General features: G+C 52.0%; 1 protein-coding gene across 1 annotated transcript in view; it reads left to right on the top strand.

Annotated features, from left to right (window-relative positions):
- Window positions 1-27177, top strand: part of LOC132588730 (thioredoxin domain-containing protein 16-like) — a 91310-nt gene that overhangs the window by 51277 nt on the left and 12856 nt on the right. The window contains 4 exon segments of the mRNA XM_060261118.1: window positions 10451-10619; window positions 20131-20258; window positions 24114-24198; window positions 24340-24478. Of these exon segments, the coding sequence (XP_060117101.1) occupies window positions 10451-10619; window positions 20131-20258; window positions 24114-24198; window positions 24340-24478 (521 nt within the window).

The following is a 27177-nucleotide window of genomic DNA, read 5'->3' as shown; positions in this document are numbered from 1 at the left end:
TCCCTCCTTCCCTTCCTTCCTTCCTCCCTCCCTCCCTCCCTCCCTCCCCCCCTTCATCTGACTTCTATGTCTTATGGCGCTCAAACATCTGTCATCTATTCAATGTGGCTCTTAGAGTAAGCAAGTTTTGCCAGCCCTGTTCTAACCCCTTTCCAGTCCTGTGAATGCTGTTTTCATGAATCGAAGTGACCTCAGAAGGGGCCCTTGCGCTCTCCGCCTTTTGACCTTCTGTGGCTTTTGCGGCTGGCGTGGGGTGGGGGGCTGAGTATCTGTAAGAGCTCAGCGCTTATCAGACCCTAATGGAGCTTAAAAGATCTACCCTTTGGAAAGAGCAGCTTGACTGGCACTTAGCTGCCTGGAGCATGACATAAACAACACAGAGGAAGAGTGGGGTGATTAGATCAAGAGGCAAGCGGGCTTTTAGAGGCAGGGAAATGGAACAGCGGCAAAGGCCTGGCTGGGAATTGCATCCTTCCCCTTCAATTACTCCTTCTACTCCTAGAGTGGCCCTCGCTTTCATGCTGACAGGGACTGAGCTTCCATTTGTACAGTGAAGAAAGGGGGAGACATCTCTGTCTGCTGCCAGAACTGAAGCACCGATGTGCATAGTGTCGTGGCATCTCTCCCCTTAAGAACATAAGAGAAGCCATGTTGGATCAGGCCAATGGCCCGTTCAGTCCAACACTCTGTGTCACATAAGAACATAAGAGAAGCCATGTTGGATCAGGCCAGTGACCCCTCCAGTCCAACACTCTGGGTCACATAAGAACATAAGAGAAGCCATGTTGGATCAGGCCAGTGGCCCCTCCAGTCCAACACTCTGTGTCACACAGTGGCCAAAAAAACCAGGTGCCATCAGGAGGTTCATCAGTGGGGCCAGGACACTAGAAGCCTTCCCACTGTTGCCTCTCCCAAGCACCAAGAATACAGAGCATCACTGCCCCAGACAGAGAGTTCCATCTATACCAGGGGTGGTCAAACTGTGACTCAGGAGCCACATGTGGCTCTTTCACACATATTGTGTGGCTCTTGAAGCCCCCACCACCCCATTGGCTGTCTTAGAGAAGGCATTTGTCTCTTTAAATCACTTCTCTAAGCCAAGCCAACTAGCAGCTTGGAGAATGCATTTAAAGCTAAAGTTGCTTTTTTTCTACCTCTCCCTCCATCCCCATCTATTTGCTTTCCTTCCTTTCCTTGTCTTGCAGCTCTCAAACATCTGATGTTTATTCTACGTGGCTCTTACATTAAGCAAGTTTGGCCACACTTGATCTATACCTTGCAGCTAATAGCCACTGATGGACCTCTGCTCCAGATGTTGATCCAATCCCCTCTTGAAACCATCTATGCGTGTAGCTGCCACCACCTCCTGTGGCAGTGAATTCCATGGGTTAATCACCCTTTGGGTGAAGAAGTACTTCCTTTTATCTGTTCTAACCCGACTGTTCAGCAATTTCATGGAGTGCGCACGAGTTCTCGTATTGTGAGAAAGGGAGAAAAGTACTTCTTTCTCTACCATCTCTATCCCATGCAGAATCTTGTCAACCTCTATCATGTCACCTCTCAGTCATCATTTCTCCAAGCTAAAGAGCCTCAAGCACTTTAACCTTTCTTCATAGGGAAACTGCTCCAACCATGTAAGCATAAGAACATAAGAGAAGCCATGTTGGATCAGGCCAATGGCCCATCCAGTCCAACACTCTGTGTCACACAGTGGCCAATATATGTGTATATATGCACACATATATATATACTGTGGCTAATAGCCACTGATGGACCTCTGCTCCATATTTTTATCCAATCCACTCTTGAAGCTATCTATGCTTGTATCCGCCGCCACCCTCTGTGGCAGTGAAGTCCACGTGTTAATCACCCTTTGGGTGAAGAAGGACTTCCTTCTATCTGTTTTAACACGACTGCTCAGCAATTTCAATTGGTTTGTGGTTTGCCCTCTCACCACACCCCCTCCAGCCTAGAAATAGCAGCTCTCCAGCAGCCCTGGCCTCACTCAATGCACAGCAGCCAAGAAGGTCAGAACGCCTGCTCCGGCTGCAACGCCACTGAGGATGTTCTCCGCAGCTGAGAACGAAACGTCTGGAAGAAAAACTTTCTCCAGTAGAACACGGCACTTGAGCTCGAAAGATTCTACAAACCCTAATGATGATGCCAGCCGTGAAAACCTGAAATCTTTGATAATAACATAATCGACCACACTGCTGCCTAATCTGGAACTAAATGTGTACTCCCCCGGCAAGTCATGTTGCATAGAAGTATTTAATATAGATCCATTAGAGGGGATGCAAACATTTGCCCGGAATACTCCCGCAGCATTAACATGGGGGGTCTTTAGAGTTCCTTGAAAAAAATCAGGAATTCGGGGAGGGAGTTGTGCTGGTCAAGACCCAAGGGTTTACATAACACGTAATTATCGTTACCTATTCTAGCGTTAAAATCACCCATAATTATATGTTCAGCAGAGGGGTACCCCTGCTGTAGGTTCTCAATATACATGCTAAAACTGTTCCATTGTGCTGAAAGGTCTCCTCTGTTTAGACAAGGGGGTAAAAATACATTCACCATTATTAATGCTAGGGCTGATAAGTTTAAGCAAAAGCGCCTGGGCCAGTGAAGAGCAAGGGGGCTTCACAAGCAAAGATCCCAGATCCGTGTACACAACATGGTCCCTCCAAGACCAGTGCCCCTCATCTAATCTGGGAGAACTGGGTTTGATTTCCCCACTTCTCCTTCACATGCAGTCAGCTGGGTGACCTTGGGCCAGTCAGGGAAAGGTCTTGGCTTCTTTGCCCTGTAGGTGACCCTCCAAAGGAATTGGTTGGCCGCTGTGTGAGACAGGAGTCTAGACTAGATGGACTACTGGTCTGGCCCACCAGGGTTCTTCTGATGTTCTTATGAAGGCCTCAGGCTCTCTGCCCTGTTGTTGGCCGTCCAGAGGAACTGGCTGGTCACTGGGTGAGACAGGAGACTGGACTAGATGGACCCTCACTGGTCTGATCCAGCACGGCTCTACTGATGTTCTTCTCAGGGGAAGGCCTCAGCTTCTCTGCCTTGTTGTTGGCCCTCCAAAGGAACTGGTCGGCCACTGGGTGAGACAGGATGCTGGACTAGATGGACCCTCACTGGTCGGATCCAGCAGGGCTCTTCTGATGTTCTTACCAGGGGAATGCCTCAGCCTCTTTGCCCTGTTGTTGGTCCTTCAGAGGAACTGGTTGGCCATTTTGTGAGACAGAATGTTGGACCGCTGGACTGATCCAGCAGGGCTCTTCTGGTGTTCTTATGAAGACCTCGGCCTCTCTGCCCTGTCATTGGCCCTCCAGAGGAACTGGTTGGCCACTGGATAAGACAGGAGGCTGGACTAGATGGACCCTCACTTGTCTGATTCAGCAGGGCTCTTCTGATGTTCTTACCAGAGGAAGGCCTCAGCCTCTCTGCCCTGTTGTTGGCCCTCCAGAGGAACTTGCTGGTCATTGGGTGAGACAGGAGGCTGGACTAGATCGACCCTCACTGGTCTGATCCAGCACGGCTCTTCTGATGTTCTTCTCAGGGGGAAGGCCTCAGCCTCTCTGCCCTGTTGTTGGCCCTCCAGAGGAACTGGCTGGTCACTGGGTGAGACAGGAGGCTGGACTAGATGGACCCTCGCTGGTCTGATCCAGCACGGCTCTTCTGATGTTCTTCTCAGGGGGAAGGCCTCAGCCTCTCTGCCCTGTTGTTGGCCCTCCAGAGGAACTGGCTGGTCACTGGGTGAGACAGGAGGCTGGACTAGATGGACCCTCACTGGTCTGATCCAGCACGGCTCTTCTGATGTTCTTCTCAGGGGGAAGGCCTCAGCCTCTCTGCCCTGTTGTTGGCCCTCCAGAGGAACTGGCTGGCCTCTGTGTGAGACAGGAGGCTGGACTAGATGGACCCTTGCTGGTCTGATCCAGCAGGGCTCTTCTGATGTTTTTATGCTTTCTCTACCCAGAGGGGCTAGTACTCTGTAGTGTGTGAGGCATGTCAGGTGATGGTGGAGAGGCCTGGGGCTTTAACAGGGTGCAGTCAGGAGGGCCAAAGAGGGTGCTCAGGTTGTACGGGGAAAGGGAGGTTAAGAAAGGATGGGGTAGGAGGGAGATGATTCAGGTGGGGAAACCTTCATTTCCTCTGCAAGTGTGTTTAGCGCCAGAATCCAGGACGAGAGCATGAATCCGTTGGAGACCCTGTTGTAGGCACTTGCACGCACACTAAACAACACACTTTTAATTGACTTGCAAACAATCATTGAGGTGGATTGACACTGCATTATTTAGCATGTGTGAAAATGTCTTGTGTTTTAGGCATTAGCTGTTGAAGAGGGTAATGGGCCGGCCGGCCAGGGGTTCAAGGGGGCACTAATACTCACTGGCGGGGTTGGAGGCCCGCTCTCTCGGCTCTTGGAAAGGTTTTTGGCCACCAGAGGGCAGCATGCCAACACTTGCGGATCCCAAGAGCTCTTTCGTCTTTCTCTGTCTCCCTGGCAGAAAACGATTCACAAGCTGGAAGACAGAGCTGGACAGTGTGAACACATTACACTTGGGAGACCAGAGAAGCTGTGGCTCAGTGGGAGAGAGCATAGCTGGCACACAGGAAGGCCCAGAGCGGGGAGTGGCTGTGGATCAGCGGTACAGCATCTACTTGGCATGCGGAAGGTCCCAGGTTCAATTCCCCGGCATCTCCAGTCAAAAGCAGCAGGTGATAGGAAAGACCTCTGCCTGAGACCCTGAAGAGCCAGGCCCGTAGCCACGGGGGGCACAGGTTCTCCACCCACCCACCCCCCTCCACCTGTGTGGCCCCTCCTTTCCCACCTCTCTCCCCGCAGCCCTGTTTTCGCCACCGCTACTCTCCCCGGTCTCTCCCCTGCCTCCCAAGCTGTCCCTGCAGCCCCGTTTTCGCCACCACCACTCTCCCCGGTCTCTCCCCTGCCTCCCAAGCTCTCCCCGCAGCCCCGTTTTCACCGCCACCGCTCTCCCCGGTCTCTCCCCTGCCTCCCAAGCTCTCCCCGCAGCCCCGTCTTCGCCGCCACCCGCTCTCCCCGGTCTCTCCCCTGCCTCCCTCTCTCCCTGCAGCCCCATTTTCGCCACCGCCACTCTCCCCGGTCTCTCCCCTGCCTCCCAAGCTCTCCCTGCAGCCCCGTTTTCACCGCCACCGCTTTCCCCGGTCTCTCCCCTGCCTCCCTCTCTCCCCGCAGCCCCGTTTTCACCACCGCCACTCTTCCCGGTCTCTCCCCTGCCTCCCAAGCTCTCCCTGCAGGCCCGTTTTCGCCACCATCGCTCTCCCCGGTCTCTCCCCTGCCTCCCTCTCTCCCCGCAGCCCCATTTTCGCCTCCGCTGCTCTCCCCGGGCTCTTCCCACCCCCAAGAGCGTGAGAGAAAGAGAACTGGGGGTGGTTGCTGGCTGTTGGAAGAAGCAACCAGGCCTCCACGGCCCTCCCCACCCAAAATTTTTATGTCCTGGGCCCCCCCGCACCCCAAAATTTCTGGCTACGGGGCTGTGAAGAGCCCCTGTCAGTCTGAGTCTGATTCACAGTAAGGGAATGTCATGTGTGGATTTGGGTTCTCTCATCAAATTGTAAACAGCTTCAGCCATCTGCCCCACCCCCTACATTTGGATTGGGGCTGCCAGAAACAAGAAGATATTGGATTTATATCCCGCCCTCCACTCCGAAGAGTCTCAGAGCGGCTCACAATCTCCTTTCCCTTCCTCCCCCACAACAGACACCCTGTGAGGTACATGAAGATATTGGATTTATATCCCGCCCTCCACTTCGAAGAGTCTCAGAGCGGCTCACAATCTCCTTTCCCTTCCTCCCCCACAACAGACACCCTGTGAGGTAGATGAAGATATTGGATTTATATCCCGCCCTCCACTCCGAAGAGTCTCAGAGCGGCTCACAATCTCCTTTCCCTTCCTCCCCCACAACAGACACCCTGTGAGGTAGATGAAGATATTGGATTTATATCCCGCCCTCCACTCCGAAGAGTCCCAGAGCGGCTCACAATCTCCTTTCCCTTCCTCCCCCACAACAGACACCCTGTGAGGTAGATGAAGATATTGGATTTATATCCCGCCCTCCACTCCGAAGAGTCTCAGAGCGGCTCACAATCTCCTTTACCTTCCTCCCCCACAACAGACACCCTGTGAGGTGGGTGGGGCAAGAGAGGGCTCTCACAGCAGCTGCCCTTTCAAGGACAGAGTCTTAGAGCGGCCTACAATCTCCTTTATCTCCCTCCCCCACAACAGACACCCTGTGCGGTGGGTGGGGCAAGAGAGGGCTCTCACAGCAGCTGCCCTTTCAAGGACAGAGTCTTAGAGCGGCCTACAATCTCCTTTACCTTCCTCCCCCACAACAGACACCCTGTGAGGTGGGTGGGGCAAGAGAGGGCTCTCACAGCAGCTGCCCTTTCAAGGACAGAGTCTCAGAGCGGCCTACAATCTCCTTTCCCTTCCTCCCCCACAACAGACACCCTGTGCGGTGGGTGGGGCAAGAGAGGGCTCTCACAGCAGCTGCCCTTTCAAGGACAGAGTCTTAGAGCGGCCTACAATCTCCTTTCCCTTCCTCCCCCACAACAGACACCCTGTGAGGTGGGTGGGGCTGGAGAGGGCTCTCCCAGCAGCTGCCCTTTCAAGGACAACCTCTGCCAGAGCTATGGCTGACCCAAGGCCATGCTAGCAAGTGCAAGTGGAGGAGTGGGGAATCAAACCTGGTTCTCCCAGATAAGAGTCTGCGCACTTAACCACCACACCAAACTGGCTCTCCTACACCAAAACAGGATTTTAGCCTCCCTGCTGCATTCTGAAGGATCCCAGCAAGGGCTTTTTAAAGCAGGAACGCACAGGAATGCCGTTCCGGCTGGCTTGGCGTCAGGGGTGTGGCCTAATACGCCAGTGCGTCCCTGCTGGGCTTTTTCTCCAAAAGAAACCCTGATCCCAGCCCATCCTCCCTCCAAACTGTGGAGTCTTGTGAGCGAAAATTCTGCTTTGCAGCTACCGGCGTTAAAGCTGGGAGCCTTTACTCGGACTGCATAAATTCGTTTGCTTTGGGGCCATTTCTCCTGAGCAGCACTACCACGGCACTTTCCAAAAACCGCTGGTGTATTGGTTGAACCTTGATGTTAGCCAGCCGTGTCTCTGAATGCAAATGCCGTTGTTTTGGAGCAGCACCGAAAGCCTCCTGGTCGGACCACCACAGAATCCTGACATATACATATTTGGACGACACGACGGCTTCTCTGTGGGCGTGTGAAATAATAGCCTAAGACTGATTGGATCTTCTTGCAGTCCGAGGGACTCTCAAGATTCTTCTCCAGCACTACAGCTCAAAGGCGTCTATTCTTCTGCGCTCGGCCTTCCTTATGGTCCAGCTCTCACAGCCACACATTACTACTGGGAATACCATTGCTTTGACTAGACGGACTTTTGTTGGCAGGGTGGTGTCTCTACTTGTTGTTATACTGCCCAGGTTCGCCATAGCTGTCCTCCCAAGGAGCAAACGTCTTTTAATTTCGTGGCTCCAGTCACCGTCTGCAGTGATCTTGGATCCCAACCCAGACTGTTCCCTGGAAGGTCAGATGCTGAAGCTGAAGCTCAAATCCTTTGGCCACCCAATGAGAAGGGAGCACTCCCTGGAGAAGACCCTGATGCTGGGAAAGACAGAAGGCAAAAGAAGAAGGGGACGGCAAAAGAGGAGATGGCTGGACAGTGTCACTGATGTAACAAACATGAATTTGAGTAGACTTCGGAGGATGGTGGAAGACAGGAGGGCCTGGCGTGACTTGGCCCGTGGGTCGCAAAGAGTCGGACTCAACTGTGCGACTGAACAACAACAACAATCCCCACTGGTGTGTTTACCCTGGCGATTCTGGGAGCTCTCTCTTCAGCTTCTGCCTTCCTGGCGCAAGCTGACATCACTGCGTGGAAATCGAGTGGGCATCTTCTGCAGACGTCCCTCTGGCTTGACAGAAGGCAGAAGAACAGTTGGCCGGCTGCTCGCTTGTTAGTAGAGAAAGCAATGAACAGAAGCCGTGGTCCTTAGGGGCCCATAGTAGGTTGTACGGGATTCGCTTGTGACAAAATGGATCTGGAGTTAGCCACTGGGTCGGGTGGAGGGGCTTGTGGGGGGAGCTAAGCCCCTCTGGGGTAGCCTTGGATTTTTAGCTCTGCTTTAAAAATATTAACTGAGGTGAGTTTCCCCAACACGGTGCCGGCTGGTACCTTTCCTGCTACCCACACGTATATTTAGCAAATAGGTGGGGCTTGGTAAGGCTTTTGCCCAGCAGGGCTTCTGATTGGCCACTGGAGATTTGATTGGCGGTGGAGATTTTTTAAAACAGTGCTTTGGCAGCCGCTGCCAACACAGCCCAAGAATCTTCTCTGAGTGACTGAAGGGAAGCCACAGCAGCCGTTTTGAGCCTGGCCCTGCCTCCCGTGGCAGCCATTTTTGGAGGCCTGTGTCCACCACACTGTGTCAGAATCCCAGGTGCCCTCAGGAGGTCCAATAGAAAGATTGGGGACCCTTGCCTAGGTTTTAATCTATACGGGGTTGCCAGTAAAACAAGTGAACCGGTTCCCCCATTTTGGCATTCTGTCTAGTGTGGGAAGGGCGTTGGATGGTTGGCGCTCTCTTAAACAATCTTTTATAAATTATTCAGTCTATGTTCCTTTAATTTTTTTAAAAAAAATTCTGAATGTTTTAGTTGTAATTCAGTTTTTACCAACGCTAAATACATGATACAAAAGTAAGGAAAGAAATACTTCGTAAAACTTAACATTTATTTATTATTTATTTTATTTTATTTATTTTATTCGATTTATATCCCGCCCTACCCCACCGAGGTGGGCTCAGGGCGGCTTACAACACAAAAAGCTAACAAAGTCAATTTAAAATACATTAATAATACATGAATAATTATAATTATGCAATAAAATACATATAAAATACATAAAAGCACGCTTCAGTATGTACTATGCTACCTTCCTACATGAAGTTGAACAGTACACACATCAGTAAAATAAGATCGCCAATCAATGTTTTATCATTTATACAATTCAGTTAAGCCAGGGGTGGCCAAACTGTGGCTCTGGAGCCACATGTGGCTCTTTCACACATCTTGTGTGGCTCTTGAGGCCCCCAGCTTGGAGAAGACATTTGTCTCTTTAAATCACTTCTCCAATCCAAGCCAGCTGGCAGCTTGGAAGAATGCATTTAAAGTTAAAGTTGCTTTCTTTCCCCCTCCCCTCATCTATTTCCCTCCCTCCCTCCCTCCCTCCCTTCCTTCCTTCCCTCAAACATCTGACATGCATGTCTTACGGCTCTCAAATATCTGACATTTGCTCTTTGTGGCTCTTAGGTTAAGCACATTTGGCCACCCCTGAATTAAGCTAACAAAAATAGAGAACCCAAGCTAGAGAGCCAGTTTGGTGTAGTGGTTAAGTGCGTGGACTCTTATCTGGGAGAATCGGGTTTGATTCCCCACTCCTCCACTTCCAGCTGCTGGAATAACCTTGGGTCACCCATAGTTCTTGCAGGAGTTGTCCTTGAAAGGGAAGCTGCTGGGAGAGCCCTCTCAGCCCCGCCCACCTCACAGGGTGTCTGTTGTGGGGGGAGAAGATATAGAAGATTGTGAGCCACTCTGAGTCTCTGATTCAGAGAGAAGGGTGGGCTATAAATCTGCAGTTCTTCTTCTTCTTCTAAATCACTGCTTGTACTATCAATCTGTGTTTCTTTAGATTTTCCTTTGTTGCAGAATGTCTTCTGGGAGTCCCGTTACTACCCACCACCGCAGTAATCCTAGCTGGAATTTGGCACTTTTCTCAGACAGTAGCATACAGGCACCAAGCGGTAAACAGTAGAATACAGGCACCACGTCAGTATTTCAGCAGACGGGAAATTTCAAAGGCGAGGTTAACATGAATCAGAGCGGAGCCTAGAATCATGACTTTAATCCCAGCTTGGACCGCTGTTTATTTATCTTAAATATTTCAGGCCATCTTGTGTCCAAAATTCACAGATAAAACATCAAACAAACGTCATACAAAAATGTTACAGGGCTAAAAGTAGCTTTTAAAGGGAGGTTTCAGAACAAAGCAAAGACAGGCAGTCGACTATTAACGAAGCGAAGGGAAAGAGCTAAACACAGAAACATAGAAGCGGAAGGGACACCAAGGGTCATCTAGTCCAACCCCCTGCGCAATGCAGGAGATTCACAGCTATCTCAGCTCTTGCCGCTGACCTCTGCCCCGTGCCCAGAGGAAGTAAAAAAAACAAACCCTCCAGGATTTCTGGTTATTCTGGCCTGGAGGAAAATTCCTTCCTGACCCCAAAGTTAAAATAAAAAAGATGTTGCTTAAAAATCCCCAGCTTTTCCAGGAGGGCAGGTGCCCCTTCTCCTGGGCTTCGTAACACAGAGTTGTCGTTTTCCCGCCAGGGACTCCTGGGATTTCGCTGGCCAGAGTCAACTGCTGGGAATGGCCCCGCCTCTGCAGCCAGCAGAACGTCACTCAGTTTCCCACCATCAAGCTGTACGAAAAAGGCGGCCGAACGCTGATGTACTCGGGGACGTGGGGCACAGCTGCAATGCTGAGCTTCGTCGAGCTGTGAGTGGCTGAGATGATGTCATGTGGCCAGGCAAAGGGCAGGGATGGAGGCTCCGGAGTCCAGGGCAGTGGTGGCCAAACTGCAGTGCGGGAGCCTCATGTGGTTCTTTCACACATATTGTGTTGTTCTCCAATCCAATCCAAATACCTTTATTGGCATAGAGCAGGGGTGGGGGACAGTGGCTCTCCAGATGTTTTTCTGCCTACAACTCCCATCAGCCCCAGCCATTGGCCATGCTGGTTGGGGCTGATCGGAGTTGTAGGCAAAAAAAAAACATCTGGAGAGCCACTGCCCCCCACCCCTGGCATAGAACTAAAAAGTACAGCATAGCAAATTTACACAGAGTTTCAGCTAGAAAACCCAGTCAAACTGTGGCTCTTTCACGCATATCGTGTGGATCTTCTTCGTGGTCTCTGTGCAGTCCCACACATGGGTCTTGCCGCAGGCAACGGATCCATACCTCGGAGCTCCAATAGCTCGCCTATAACGTCTTTTGGCGCGCTTTCCTCCCGCTCTGGGGAGCAGGCAGCGACCGCGCATGCCTGGAGCGGGGGGAGAGCGCCCATTCCACTCAGTTTCTTTCCTACCGCCGCCCGGACAACACCTTCCTCGCTGCGTTCCTCCTTAGCTCGTCCTTTACCTACATCTCTTCACCTTTTCCTCAACTGGTATCGTATTTTTCTCTTTTATATCTTCGCTTCGTCCCGGAAAATTTAAAAAAAAAAAAAAAAAAAAAAAAAACCCCGTTTCTGCGCTATCTTTCCCCTTTTCTCCCTTCCCCCCCCTCCCTTGTCCGGAGCGCATGGAAGGGAAGGTTACTTTCAAAAAGTGCACGCGCTGTGGGACCAAAATCCCTACTACAGACGGCCACAGCCACTGCCTTTTCTGCTTGGGCGAATCTCACCGAGTTGATTCCTGCCCTCATTGTGCGAACTTCGGAAAGCAGGCCCGGAAAAACCGTGCGGCAAGGCTCCGGAGTTTCCTGATTGAATTGTCCTTAAGGGCTATGCCCGCATCGGACTCGCCGCCTCCCCAACAGCAAGCGGGAGATTCGGCGTCTACGGACGTGGACGTGTCTCTCTCCAAACAGAGGCACAAGTCCGATAAAAAGTCTTCGAAGCACGCCGAGACCGGCCATAAGGCTTCGAAAAAATCGCGCCATCTCGAATCTACGGATCCGGCGCACAAGAAATCTCGTCCTTCCGGATCGGCCGAGTCGGCTCCGAGGAAACTCCACTCGCACTCGGCTCCTAAGAAGCCTCAGGCTCCAACCTCGACTTCGACGTCTATGGATCCTGCGGCTCCAGCACGACCTGCCCTTCCGCCTGAGTTGTCGGTTCCGTCGGACGTCATCACAGACATGCCCCAACTGACGCCTCACACTTCCACAGCAGTGGAGGTCATTCCAGTCCACTCTCGTTCGCCTTCAGTGCACAGCGTGGTCCCGACCGACTTTCTCGAACCCGATCTCACAGCCGAGTCTACGCAGACCTACCTTAAACCTCCGCTTCGAATCGGATCCTTCCGAGACATCGGGATTTCTCCCCTGTATAAGGACTTCCGAGACATCGGGATTTCTCCCCTGTACAAGGACTCAGCCGCTCAGGCCTCAAACAAGGATCACTCTCGCTCACCCTCTCGTCGAGCCCGATCCCGGTCCCCGCTCATCAAGGGCCGCTCCAGATCACCACGTCGGCGCCGAGACTCCGATTCCTCGGATTACTACCGCGACTACTATGCCACTCCAAGATATGACCGTTACTACTCTCGTACTCATCGCCCTTCTCGGTCTCCATCTCTGGAAGGTTCAGGTTATTCCCCTTACCGTTACGAGGACTCTCCTGCACCCCGTGATCGACTCCGTGACTTCTCCAGACGCCTCCGCGATTCTCCACGGTCTCGAGGTTTCGACCGCGACTTTTCTTCTCCTCGACCCCGTGATGACTCTCGAGATCGGATCCGAGAGTCACGCCGTGGCTTCGACCGTGACCTCTCTTCTCGATCCCGCGATCAAGATCGGACCCGAGAACATGACCATCCTCGGGATCGGATCCGAGAGCTTGACTACTCTCGCTATTCTCCTCGACTCCGTGATAGGCTTCGCGAATGCGCTCGTCTCTCCGAGCTTCAGCGATCCCGGGACCACCACCAGCCAGAGGACGCTAGACCGCGCACTCCATCAGCCTCGGCCTCGACTGCCCCGCCGGTCTCCACCCCCACAGACCAACCCGCTCAGACGGTTGAACCGAAGACCGTTCCTTCGGACCCGATCCGGCCTTCACATCCTCCTTCCGGTGACGATTCCCACTCCGATCATGAATCGTCAGCATCGTCTGACTCCGAGGACCGCCCTGACTCGGTAGCCTCGGACTCGGTGCCACAACCTCGACTTTCTCCGTCAGATGCGTCCAAGGCCTATCTCCATCTAATAACCACCATGGCCGAAGCCCTCAACATTACTCTTCCGTCGGACTCACCTAAAGTCTCGGATGTTGTACACGACCTCGTGCAAACGGACTTCCCACCTGGCTCTTTGCTCCCTATGCTTCCGGTGCACCTCGAGGGCCTCCGTGAAACCTGGGACAAGCCTGCCTCGGTCCCACCAACCGCAAAACGCTTTGACTCTCTTTATAGAGTTCACGCTCCTGAAGCCAAGTTTCTTGCCTCTCATCCGGCACCCAACTCGATTATCGTACATTCGGCAACTAAGGCCAAGCCGTCCAGACATCCGACACCTCCTGACCGCGAAGGCAGAAAATTGGACACCCTGGCAAGAAAGATGTTCAACCTTGCCTCTACAAATTCTAAACTAAACAATTACTTAGCCTATTTCTCGGCTTACGTCTTCAACTTGGCCAACCAATTTACACCTCTTATTCCCGCACTTCCTGAACCCTCCCAAAGAACGGCCTCTGCCTTGGTATCAGAACTCTCTAGAGTGTCCAAGCAGCAGATTAACACCATACGCCATGCTGTCTCCTGCTCTTCTAGAGTCTTTGCGTCATCTGTTGCCTTACGTCGCCACGCCTGGCTGAGGTCCACAAATTTACAACCAGACATTAAACAAAAGATCGAGGACCTTCCCTTTGATGGCCTCGGCCTTTTTCATGCTTCCACTGACGAGGTCCTCGCCTCGGTGGATGACGGCCGTAAGCGCGCTAAGCGCTTGGGAGTTTCCCAACCGTTCTCCCAGCAGTCCAACCGTGCAAAGCCCTGGAGACCATCTTTTCAAAGGCGCCAAAGGTCACCTAAGCGTCCTGATTTCTGGAAGAGGAAGACTGGCCAGCAGAAATCTCAGTTTCAACAGAGGCCGCGGTCACAACAGCCTAAAAAGTCCTCCCTTCCTTCTAAACAGTCTCTTTGACTTTCCCGAACCATTCTTACAAACACGCCTGTCACCTTTCCTTCCCATTTGGAACTCGATAACAACCGATTCCTGGGTGCTGACCATCGTGCGCCTAGGTTACGCAATCGAGTTCATTTCTCCACCTCGCTACCACTATTTCACAGCTACCCCTCCGTCTCCTCTCCTCCGTCAGGAGATTCTGGACTTGCTCAACAAGGAAGCCATCGAACCCGTTCCCCCCCTACATCGGGGGACAGGCTTCTACTCAAGATACTTCCTAGTTCCCAAGAGGGATGGAGGAAAGCGTCCCATTCTAGATCTAAGGAAGCTCAACAAGTACATCACATACAGGAAGTTCAGAATGATCTCCCTGCAGTCCATCTTGCCCCTTATTCCCAGGAATTACTGGATGGCTTCCCTAGACCTTCAGGACGCTTACTTCCATGTGACCATTCGACCTCAACATCGGAAGTATCTGCGATTTGCCATGGGCCCGGACCACTACCAATATGTGTCCCTACCTTTCGGCCTTTCCACTGCGCCGCGCGTTTTCACCAAATGCATGGCGGTTGTGGCAGCTGCACTTCGCACTCGGAACATCCCAGTCTTCCCATACATCGACGACTGGCTCCTGGTGGCCCCGACACTACAGCAATTGGAGCACAATCTCGACACAGCTCTCACTCTTCTGCGCTCCCTGGGCCTTCGCGTAAATGCATCAAAATCGCACCTAACACCTACCCAGAACCTCAAGTTCATAGGCGCCCTTCTCTGCACCTCCCTGCATCGAGCTTTCCTTCCCGAGGACCGGGCACACACTATTATTGCCCTAGCCAAGTCAGTTCAACAACAGCCTCTCCAGTCTGCGTTCACCATCCAACGCCTGCTGGGCCTTATGGCCGCTACTACATCTGTCCTTCCTTTTGCAAGACTGCGAATGCGACACCTACAGACATGGTTTGTCCGAGCTTACCACCCTCAAACTCAATCTCAAGCTGTTCTGCTCACTATTCCGCACAGAGTGCTTCTATCTCTCACGTGGTGGACTGCACCCAACAATCTCCTCGAGGGCAAGCCGTTTCTACCGCCTTCCCCGACGGCCTCGATAACAACAGATGCCTCCAAGGGGGGATGGGGAGCCCACCTAGAGGACAAAACTGTCAGAGGACTTTGGACGACCGCCGAGAGCCGTATGCATATAAACTGCTTAGAACTGATCGCGGTGCACAGAGCTCTTCAATCATTTCTTCCACTAATAAGGGGCCAACATGTCCAGATCTCAACGGACAATATGGCAACTGTTTATTACATAAACAAACAAGGGGGAACCAGATCCCTCCGTCTCTGCCGTATAGCCGTGCTGCTCTGGGAATGGTGTGTCAAGCACAACATATTCATGACTGCCATTCATCTTCCCGGGGTGGAGAATATTCTGGCCGACTCCCTCAGCAGGATTCGCATAGACGACCACGAATGGTCCATCAATCCGATCTACCTTCGGCGCATCTTCCGTTGCTTCGGAACACCCAAGGTGGACGCCTTTGCATCCAGGAACAATGCCAAGTGTCCTCAGTTTTATTGCAGGAGGGGCAACGACGCATTTCTGCACAATTGGACAGGTCCCCTTCACTACTTCTTTCCACCGACCCCTCTTCTGACACGTGTGTTGGTGAAGATAGCTCGGGATGGCACAGATTGCATCCTCATTGCACCATGGTGGCCTCGGCAACCGTGGTTCACGCGGCTGCTCCAACTGTCACGCCACACTTACTACCGACTTCCTCCTGCGGGCGACCTCCTTTCTCAAGCCAACGGTCAGATTCTCCATCACAACCCTCGAGTCCTGGCCCTGGCTGCATGGAGAATACATCCACCTACCTCTCAACAGAGGTAGCAAATGTCATCCTCAACGCAAGAAAGCCCTCCACGAGACTTTCTTATCAGCGTAAATGGAAGCGCTTCTGTTCCTTTGCGACATCTTCCCATCTGCAGCCGGAATCGGCACCACTTAACCTAATCCTGGACTACCTGCTTTCTCTACAGAAATCGGGGCTCTGTTATTCCTCCTTGAAGGTTCACCTTTCTGCAGTTTCTGCTTTCCACAATCCGATTGATGGCAAGACTGTGTTCTCCCATCCTTTATCAAAGTCCTTTCTTAAAGGCATGTTGCACCTCAACCCACCTGTTAAGCCCTTTGTTCCGACTTGGAGTTTATCGTTAGTCCTTTCCTGCCTGATGAAACCCCCTTTTGAGCCTATGGCTACCATAGACCTCAACCTTCTTTCCTGGAAGACAGCATTGCTCGTAGCCCTTACCTCGGGCAAACGGGCAAGTGACTTATGCGCCTTCCGCCACGATCCTCCCTACACCATTTTCCACAAGGACAAAGTTGTTTTGCGACCGGACCCTGCGTTCCTGCCGAAGGTTGTCTCCCAGTTCCACCTATCTACCTCAACTTCTCTACCAACCTTTTTCTCCAACCCATCCGACCAGGGTCAACGAGCCCTGCATTCCTTGGACGTTAGAAGGGCTTTATCCTTCTACCTTGACCGTACACAACCTTTCCGTAAGGACCCTAACCTGTTTGTGGCCTATGGAAACCCTCACAAGGGTCTTAAAATTTCTACCCAACGTCTGTCGAAGTGGGTAGTCAGTGCCATCAGGTTGTGTTACGAACTGGCTAAACAGCCTTTGCCCGAAGGCCTTAAGGCCCACTCTACTAGAGCGGTCTCGACGTCTTCGGCCTTTCTACAAGGCGTTTCTCTAGAGGACATTTGTGCGGCTGCATCCTGGTCCTCTCCATCCACGTTCGTCTCCCATTATGCGCTGGACGTTCGTGCGAGACGTGACGCCTCCTTCGGTCAAGCGGTCCTCAGATCCATCTTCCACTGAAGCCAGGGGTGAGTGCATTCGCTTCCATCTTTTCGCTGCATACCATGTCACATGATGGTTGATTGCGTGATTACATATGATCTGATTGCTTCCTGTGACTAACTTTCTTCTTTACCAGCACCCTCCTCCAGGTCATCTAGCTGGCTAGTCACCCATGTGTGGGACTGCACAGAGACCACGAAGAAGATAAACAGGTTGCTTACCTGTAACTGATGATCTTCGAGTGGTCATCTGTGCAGTCACACACGCCCACCCAGCCTTCCCCGCTGCTGGCCTCTTGTAATTGTTCCTTAACCTTGTATAGTGTCAGTGCCGGCGGCGGCTGGAAGAAACTGAGTGGAATGGGCGCTCTCCCCCCGCTCCAGGCATGCGCGGTCGCTGCCTGCTCCCCAGAGCGGGAGGAAAGCGCGCCAAAAGACGTTATAGGCGAGCTATTGGAGCTCCGAGGTATGGATCCGTTGCCTGCGGCAAGACCCATGTGTGTGACTGCACAGATGACCACTCGAAGATCATCAGTTACAGGTAAGCAACCTGTTTTTCTCAATCCAATCCAGTCTAAATACCTTTATTGGCATGGAACTAAAAAGTACACCATAGCAAATTTACATAGAGTTTGAACTATAAAAACCAGTCAAACCGTGGCTCTTTCACACATATTGAGTGGCTCTTGAAGCCCCCACCACCACCCATCAGCTGGCTTGGAGAAGGCATTTGTCTCTTTAAATCAATTCTCCGAGCCGAGGGATGGTGGCTCAGTAGAAGAGCATCTGCTTGGGAAGCAGAAGGTCCCAGGTTCTATCCCCAGCATCTCCAACTAAAAAGGGTCCAGGCAAATAGGTGTGAAAAACCTCAGCTTGAGACCCCGGAGAGCCGCTGCCAGTCTGAGTAGACAATACTGACTTTGATGGACCCAGGGTCTGATTCAGTAGAAGGCAGCTTCATAGAGCAGCCAAACTACAGGGGAACATGATAAAGGTTGGGGAGGGACGGTGGCTCAGTGGCAGAGCATCTGCTTGGTAAGCAGGAGGTCCCCGGTTCAATCCCCGGCATCTCTAACTAAAAAGGGTCCAGGCAAGTAGGCATGAAAAACCTCAGCTTGAGACCCTGGAGAGCTATGAAGGGCTGTGGCTCAGTGGTGGAGCATCTGCTTGGTAAGCAGAAGGTCCCAGGTTCAATCCCCGGCATCTCTAACTAAAAAGGGTCCAGGCAAGTAGGCGTGAAAAACCTCCGCTTGAGACCCTGGAGAGCCATGAAGGGCTGTGGCTCAGTGGTGGAGCATCTGCTTGGTAAGCAGAAGGTCCCAGGTTCTATCCCCGGCATCTCCAACTAAAAAGGGTCCAGGCAAATACGTGTGAAAAACCTCATCTTGAGACCCTGGAGAGCCGCTGCCAGTCTGAGTAGACAAGACTGACTTTGATGGACCAAAGAGGGTCCGATTCAGTAGAAGGCAGCTTCATATGTTCATATGAGCCATCTGGCAGCTTGGAGAATGCATTTAAAGTTGCTGTCTTTCCACCTCTCCCTCCCTTCCCTCATCTATTTGCCTTCCTGCCTGCCTGCCTGCCGGCTCTTGAACATCTGATATTTATTTTATGTGGCTCTTACATGAAGCAAGTTTGGCCGCCCCTGCTCCAGGGTCACTACTGTGGGCACAGTAGTGGTGCCCACAGTAGTGGACCCATCCGGACCACTGGCACTCCTGGACATACAAAGGGATGTGCGCGGAGTGGTCTCAGTTGGAACTGGTCTCCCTTCGGAGCCTTGGCTTCCGTTTAAAAGGACAAGCCGGTCCAAGTTTCTAATTCTCATGGTTCTGAAGAGAAGCCAGGACTGCTTGCATTCGGCGCTTGGCAAAAACGATGAACATCTGGAGAGCTACCCTTGGGCACCCCTGCCATAGGGTATAATGGAGAATTGATCCGCGGCTATCTGGGGCTCTAGGTGAGGTTGCTTTTTGAGGTAGAGGCACCAAATTTCCAGCATAGCTTCTGGTGACTCTCTTCAAAATAATCTTCCAGTTTCAAAAAGTCTGCACTGGGGGGGGGGGGTCCAATTCTATGAGCCCCCAAAGAAGGTGCCCCTATCCTTCATTATTCCAAATGGAGGGAAGGCATTTGAAAGGATCGTGGGTCCCTTGAAATGTGATGGCCGGAACTCCCTTTGGAGTTCAGTTGGGCTTGCCTCTGTCACGGCTGGGGCCGGGTCAGGCAAAGTCCAGAGGCAGTCCGAGGTCTGTAGCCAGCAAGCAGGAGTGTCCGAGGTGCCAAATCCAAATTGCTGTGCAAGTATCGCAGGTCCGAGGTCCAGAAGCCGAGGTCAGGGAGTCCAGAAGTCAAAAGCCAAAGTCAGGGAGTCAGGAACCAAAGTCAAGCCGGAGTGGATGGTAGAACATCAGGGAGATGACTAGTTGCTTCCACAAAGCCTCCTCCCAAAGCCCACAGCTATATAGCCCTCAGCTGGCTGTTGCCCATTTGGGCTAATTGCTGGCTCTGGGAGGCAGCCAGGATCCTGTTACAACTCAAGCATCCTTGCTCTTAGGAGGGCCAGAATCTTCTCAAAACTCAGGGCTCAGGGAGCGTCTTGCTCGTGAGCGTGCTGCCCTCCTCCGATCCCTGAGGTCCTGACGGAGGCGGTCACGCACACGAGCCACCCGAGAGGGCGAGGCAGGGGGGCTGGGATCTTCTTCAGCAGGAGGCAGGGGTACTGGTGCAGGTGGCAGGGGTACAGTTTCCTCTGCAGACTCGTCTTCCTCTGCAGGGTCCCCAGCACCCATGACAGCCACCCCCTTACTCATGTGAACATATGAAGCTGCCTTCTACTGAATCAGACCCTTGGTCCATCAAAGTCAGTATTGTCTTCTCAGACCGGCAGCGGCTCTCCAGGGTCTCAAGCGGAGGTTTTTCACATCTATTTGCCTGGACCCTTTTTTGGAGATGCCGGGGATTGAACCTGGGACCTTCTGCTTCCCAAGCAGATGCTCTACCACTGAGCCACCATCCTTCATCCTTCTCCTGGCTCCACCCCCAAAGTCCCCAGATATTTCTTGAGTCAGACTTGGCAACCTTAGGGGATATGAAACTGGGTCTCCCACACTGCCGTCCTAAGCAAAGCTATGCTTGAGCGTGTGTGAGTGGCCCAAGGTCACCCAGCGAACTTTCGTGGCAGAGAGGGGATTCGAACCTGGGCTTCCCAGATCCTGATCTGACACTCTTAACGAATACACCTCCCTGCCTCTCCAGTCTTCAGCCTGGTGTCTGTTTTGTATTTTTTAGAAGCAGGACTCCCAGTCCAGTGAGGCTGACGACCCCTGGAGAAGTGGAAGAATTTTTAAGTGGCAAATCCCCACATCTGTCTCCTGGTGTCTCCGTTCTAGGATTATTTGACCCCAGCATGTGTGACGGTAAGGCCTGTCTTTGATTTTACTGTGGGAGGGCTTCTAGTGTCCTGGCTCCACGAGTGGACCTCCTGATGGCTCTTGGGTTTTTTTGGTTTCTGTGTGACACAGAGTGTTGGACTGGATGGGCCACTGGCCTGATCCAACATGGCTTCTCTTATGTTCTTATGTGACACAGAGTGTTGGACTGGATGGGCCACTGGCCTGATCCAACATGGCTTCTCTTATGTTCTTATGTGACACAGAGTGTTCGACAGAATGGGCCATTGGCCTGATCCAACATGGCTTCTCTTATGTCCTTATGTGTGACGCAGAGTGTTGGACTGGATGGGCCATTGGCCTGGTCCAACATGGCTTCTCTTATGTTCTTATGTGTGACACAGTGTGTTCGACTGGATGGGCCATTGGCCTGATCCAACATGGCTTCTCTTATGTTCTTATGTGACACAGAGTGTTCGACTGGATGGGCCATTGGCCTGATCCAACATGGCTTCTCTTATGTCCTTACCTGTTTTTTTGGCCACTGTGTGACAGAGTATTGAACTGGATGGGCCACTGGCCTGATCCAACATGGTTTCTCTTATGTCCTTACCTGTTTTTTTGGCCACTGTGTGACAGAGTATTGAACTGGATGGGCCACTGGCCTGATCCAACATGGCTTCTCTTATGTTCTTATGTGACACAGAGTGTTGGACTGGATCGGCCATTGGACTGATCCAACATGGCTTCTCTTATGTTCTTATGTGACACAGAGTGTTGGACTGGATGGGCCATTGGCCTGATCCAACAGGGCTTCTCTTATGTTATTATGTGATACAGAGTGTTGGACTGGATGGGCCATTGGCCTGATCCAACATGGCTTCTCTTATGTTCATAACTGGTTTTTTGGCTGCTGTGTGACAGAGTTTTGGTGGGCCATTGGCCTGATCCAACATGGCTTCTCTTATGTCCTTACCTGTTTTTTTGGCCACTGTGTGACAGAGTATTGAACTGGATGGGCCACTGGCCTGATCCAACATGGCTTCTCTTATGTCCTTACCTGTTTTTTTGGCCACTGTGTGACAGAGTATTGAACTGGATGGGCCACTGGCCTGATCCAACATGGCTTCTCTTATGTTCTTATGTGACACAGAGTGTTGGACTGGATGGGCCATTGGCCTGATCCAACAGGGCTTCTCTTATGTTCTTATGTGATACAGAGTGTTGGACTGGATGGGCCATTGGCCTGATCCAACATGGCTTCTCTTATGTTCTTATGTGACACAGAGTGTTGGACTGGATGGGCCATTGGACTGATCCAACATGGCTTCTCTTATGTTCTTATGTGACACAGAGTGTTGGACTGGATGGGCCATTGGCCTGATCCAACAGGGCTTCTCTTATGTTCTTATGTGATACAGAGTGTTGGACTGGATGGGCCATTGGCCTGATCCAACATGGCTTCTCTTATGTTCATAACTGGTTTTTTGGCTGCTGTGTGACAGAGTTTTGGTGGGCCATTGGCCTGATCCAACATGGCTTCTCTTATGTCCTTACCTGTTTTTTTGCCACTGTGTGACAGAGTGTTGGACTGGATGGGCCACTGGCCTGATCCAACATGGCTTCTCTTATGTGTTTATGTTCGATTTGACTTTGATGGGCTTCACAAAGACTTCACAACTGCAAAAAAAAGCCTCACAACTGCAAATAAAAATCCATATGTATAAGCTCTTCCTGTATTGTGCAGGGGGTTGGACTAGTTGACCCAGGAGGTCCCTTCCAACTGTACAATTCTTATGATTATTCCCCTTCACAACAACCCTCTCAGGTTATTTCTGTTTTAGAAATGGACTTAAAAGATAATTAGGCAAGTTCCTGGAAAGCAGGAGTCCTTATGGCTTTTGATAGCTCAATGGAGCCTCCATATCCAGGGGCAGTGCACCTCGGAATAGCAGATGCTAGAGAGAAACAGAAGGGACAGGCGCTCTCTCCCTTGCTCAGCTTGTAAACTTTCCAGAGGTGATTTGCAGGCTGCTCTTGGAGACTCCTGACCCAGAAAGGAAGACAAGGGTCAGCCAGAGCGAGGAGAACTGCAATCCCAGGTCTGGCCCAGCAGAGGGAGAAGAAGAATTGCAGATTTATACCCCGCCCTTCTCTCTGAATCAGAGACTCAGCGGCTTACAATCTCCTATGACTTCTCCCTCCCACAACCGACACCCTGTGAGGTGGGTGGGGCTGAGTGGGCTCTCACAGCAGCTGCCCTTTCAGGGACAACTCCTACGAGAGCTATGGCTGACCCAGGGCCATTCCAGCAGGTGCAAGTGGGGAATCAAACCCGGTTCTCCCAGATAAGAGTCCGCACGCTTAACCACTACACCAGGAGTGGCCAAAGTTGCGCAAGTAAGAGCCACATGAAATGAACGTCCAGTGTCTGAGAGCCGCCAGACATGCATGTCCAGTGTTTCAGAGCTGCAAGACATGAAGGAAGGAAGGGGAATTGAAGGTGGGAGGGAGGGAGAGGTGGAAAGAAAGCAACTTTAAATGCATTCTCCAAGACTCTGGCTGGCTTGGCTTGGAGAAGTGATTTAAAGAGAGCAACGCCTTCTCCAAGCTGGCTGATGGACCGTGGGTGCTTGGAGAGCCATACAATATATGTGAAAGAGCCACGGCTTGGCCACTCCCGCGCTGCGTCAAACTGGCAGGAGCTGCGCTGCTTTCTTGCCATTTGGGCCTGGCACGCCTGTGAGGAGTAGCCCATCTTCGCCTTCGCGAGACAGAGCCAAGAAATATCCCGTCGGCTTCCGCCAGCAAGAAGCCGAGCTTATCATGTACGATACCAAACCGCAGGACTCCGTTATGGGCCGAATTGGAAGGCCCGTCGCTGGAGGGCGTTTGCCTCTGTCGAGAGAGGAGGGGAGACGGGCTGGCAGAGGCTGGGGTGGAGAGGAAAGGGGGACGCGGTTATGTGTGTTTGATGTGTTGGTATGTTTGTGGAAGAGCACCTCATTTCGTTGCTCTCTTTTGTTGAGAACAATTACAATAAATTTATCTATCTATCTATCTATCTATCTATCTATCTATCTATCTATCTCTCTCTCTCTCTCTCTCTCTCTCTATCTATCTATCTATCTAGCTAGCTATCTATCTATCTATCTATCTATCTATCTATCTATCTATCTATCTATCTATCTATCATCTATCAATCTATCATCTATCTATCTATCATCTATCTATCTATCTATCTATCTATCTATCTATCTATCTATCTATCTATCTATCTATCTATCCATCTATCTGAGCAGCTTACAATCTCCTATATCGCCTCACAGGGTGTCTGTTGTAGGGGGAGAAGATAGAGGAGATTATAAGCCACTCTGAGTCTCTGATTCAGAGAGAAGGGTAGGGTATAAATCTGCCGTCGTCTCCTTCTCACATTAGCTTCACGACAACCCTGCAAGGCAGAGTGGGCTGAGAGAAGGAGACTGGCCTGGGATCACCCAGCGAGCTTCATCACTGCTTGGGGAATTTGGACCCAGCTCTCCCTAGTCCTGGTTCACTGCTCCATCCCCCGCACCATGCCTCAGTCCCAAGCCTTGAAGATCAATTGGCGTTCAGCTTGCTTTCAGACTGCCCAGCAACCTAGACAAGGCTAATTTTCGGAGCCCCCCTCTGCACCGATGACGTCACTGAGTCACATGGGGGGGCACCCCGTTCAGTGCGCCCAGAAGGCCGGCGCTCTAGGCAGACTCCTAGTTTGCCTAGCGGCTGGGCAAGGCCCTGCCTGCTTCGCTACATTTTGTAGCTGGTGCAAACTTCCCCTTTCCAGCGGAGCACCTTGCTCTTCTTGGGTGCCTTTCCGAGCTGGGTCTTGTGTTTTGACAGCCAAAGAAGCTTTCGTCGAAGCTGCGGTCGCCCTGAACGGACACGTAAGGACCGGGATCTACAGCGAAGAGGACGCCGCAGTTCTGTAGGTTGGCCGCGTGCTTGCATTGGGTTTGGCGGTGGGAGCCTTGCTGGGTCTGGTTTGCGGGACTGTCCGTGGCTCAGCGGCAGAGCATCTGCTTGGTATGCAGAAGGTCGTAGGTTCTGAAACTGTTTTTCTTTCCAGTGCCAATAAATACAAGGCGCCACTTCCAGCAGTGCTGATAGCCAGGCCGGGAAGTTCCAAGAGGGACACCATCCGCCTCTCAAAACACAGCGCCCAGGATGTGGTGGAACTCGTCCGACGTGCATTACTGGATCCACTCGTGAGTGCAACTTTGGCTTCGGCTCTCTCTCTGTTCTAGAGCAGGGGTGTCGAATGTTCGGCCCGGGAGCCGAATCAGGCCCCCGAAGGGCTCCTATCAGACCCTCGAGCAACTGGCTGTCATCTGCTTCCTTCTCCCTCTCTCTTGCTTCCTTCTGCATCACAGCTTGCTTTGCAAGGCATGCTGAACCACACAGGAACTACAGAGCAAAGCCTCTGTTTTCTCCGTTGGCTGAGGCTCCTCTCTTGGGGAGGGAGAGCTTGCTTTGCCAAGCTCTCTCAAATCGCACAGCAGAGCTACTGAGCCAAGCCTCTCTTCCTTCTGTTGGCTGAGGCTCCTCCCCCTCCTGGTCCCCTGGGGAAAGAAGGAGGAAGAAGAAGAAGAATTGCAGATTTATGCCCTGCCCTTCTCTCTGAATCAGAGAGCAGCTTACAATCTCCTACGCCAGTTTGCTGTAGTGGTTAAGTGTGCGGACTCTTATCTGGGAGAACCGGGTTTGATTCCCCACTCCTCCACTTGCACTTGCTAGCATGGCCTTGGGTCAGCCATAGCTCTGGCAGAGGTTGTCCTTGAAAGGGCAGCTGCTGTGAGAGCCCTCTCAGCCCCACCCAGCTCACAGGGTGTCTGTTGTGGGGGAGGAAGGGAAAGGAGATTGTAGGCTGCTCTGAGACTCTGTCCTTGAAAGGGCAGCTGCTGCGAGAGCCCTCTCAGCCCCAGGCACCTCACAGGGTGTCTGTTGTGGGGGAGGAAGGGAAAGGAGATTATAGGCCGCTCTGAAACTCTGTCCTTGGAAGGGCAGCTGCTGTGAGAGCCCTCTCCAGCCCCACCCACCTCACAGGGTGTCTGTTGTGGGGGAGGAAGGTAAAGGAGATTGTGAGCCTCTCTGAGACTCTTCGGAGTGGAGGGCGGGATATAAATCCAATATCATCTTCTTCTTCTTCTCCCCCCACAACAGACACCCTGTGAGGTAGGTGGGTCTGAGAGGGCTCTCCCAGCAGCTGCCCTTTCAAGGACAACCTCTGCCAGAGCTATGGCTGACCCAAGGCCGTGCTAGCAGGTGCAAGTGGAGGAGTGGGGAATCAAACCCGGTTCTCCCAGATAAGAGTCCGCACACTTAACCACCACACCAAACTGGCCAGAGCTCCCTTTGCCCAGTTCCCTGGATCCCGTGGGAGAGATACAAAGAAAACACCTTTAAGACCAACGAGTGCTAATGTTTTAAGCATGTTTGATATTACTTTGGCCTTGGGCTAAGAGTCCTGTAAGCTCTTGGAGGATTGGCTACATTAGGACTGTGTGGCCTAATATGCAAAGACAGGGGTGGAATTCTAGCAGGAACTCCTTTGCCTATTAGGCCACACACCTCTGATGCAGCCAACCCTCCAAGAACTTACAGGGCTCTTAGTACAGGGCCTACTGTAAACTCCAGGAGGATTGGCTACATCAGGGGGTGTGGCCTAATATGCAAAGGTGGTCCTGCTAGAATTCCTTACAGGGCTCTCAGTACAGGGCCTACTGTAAACTCCAGGAGGATTGGCTACATCAGGGGTGTGTGGCCTAATATGCAAAGGAAAGGTCCTGCTAGAATTCCTTACAGGGCTCTCAGTACAGGGCCTACTGGAAGCTCCAGGAGGATTGGCTACATCAGGGGTGTGTGGCCTAATATGCAAAGGTGGTCCTGCTAGAATTCCTTACAGGGCTCTTCTTACAGGGCCTACTGCAAGCTCCAGGAGGATTGGCTACATCAGTGGCGTGTGGCCTAATATGCAAAGGAGGTCCTGCTAGAATTCCTTACAGGGCTCTCAGTACAGGGCCTACTGTAAACTCCAGGAGGATTGGCTACATCAGGGGTGTGTGGCCTAATATGCAAAGGTGGTCCTGCTAGAATTCCTTACAGGGCTCTCAGTACAGGGCCTACTGGAAGCTCCAGGAGGATTGGCTTCATCAGGGGGTGTGGCCTAATATGCAAAGGAGGTCCTGCTAGAATTCCTTACAGGGCTCTCAGTACAGGGCCTACTGGAAGCTCCAGGAGGATTGGCTTCATCAGGGGGTGTGGCCTAATATGCAAAGGAGGTCCTGCTAGAATTCCTTACAGGGCTCTCAGTACAGGGCCTACTGGAAGTTCCAGGAGGATTGGCTTCATCAGGGGGTGTGGCCTAATATGCAAAGGAGGTCCTGCTAGAATTCCTTACAGGGCTCTCAGTACAGGGCCTACTGGAAGCTCCAGGAGGATTGGCTACATCAGGGGTGTGTGGCCTAATATGCAAAGGCGGTCCTGCTAGAATTCCTTACAGGGCTCTCAGTACAGGGCCTACTGGAAGCTCCAGGAGGATTGGCTTCATCAGGGGGTATGGCCTAATATGCAAAGGAGGTCCTGCTAGAATTCCTTACAGGGCTCTTAGTACAGGGCCTACTGTAAGCTCTTGGAGGATTGGCTACATTAGGACTGTATGGCCTAATATGCAAAGGAGTTCCTGCTACAAAAAAAGGCCTGCATATTAGGCCACGCACTCCTGATGTAGCCAATCCTCCTGGAGCTTACGGTAGGCCCTGTAAGAAGAGCCCCGTAATCTCTAGGAGGAGTGGCTTCATCAGGAGTGGGTGTGGCCTAATATGAAAAGGAGTTCCTGCTACAAAAAAAAAGCCCTGGCGATGGGTAAAAAAAATGCAGGCCTTTTCTCTGGATCGGGCGTCAACAT

The sequence above is a fragment of the Heteronotia binoei genome, chromosome 21 (genome assembly GCF_032191835.1).
Source record: "Heteronotia binoei isolate CCM8104 ecotype False Entrance Well chromosome 21, APGP_CSIRO_Hbin_v1, whole genome shotgun sequence".
NCBI classification, from domain to species: Eukaryota; Metazoa; Chordata; class Lepidosauria; order Squamata; family Gekkonidae; genus Heteronotia; species Heteronotia binoei.
This window is presented reverse-complemented; position numbering and strand designations above follow the sequence as displayed.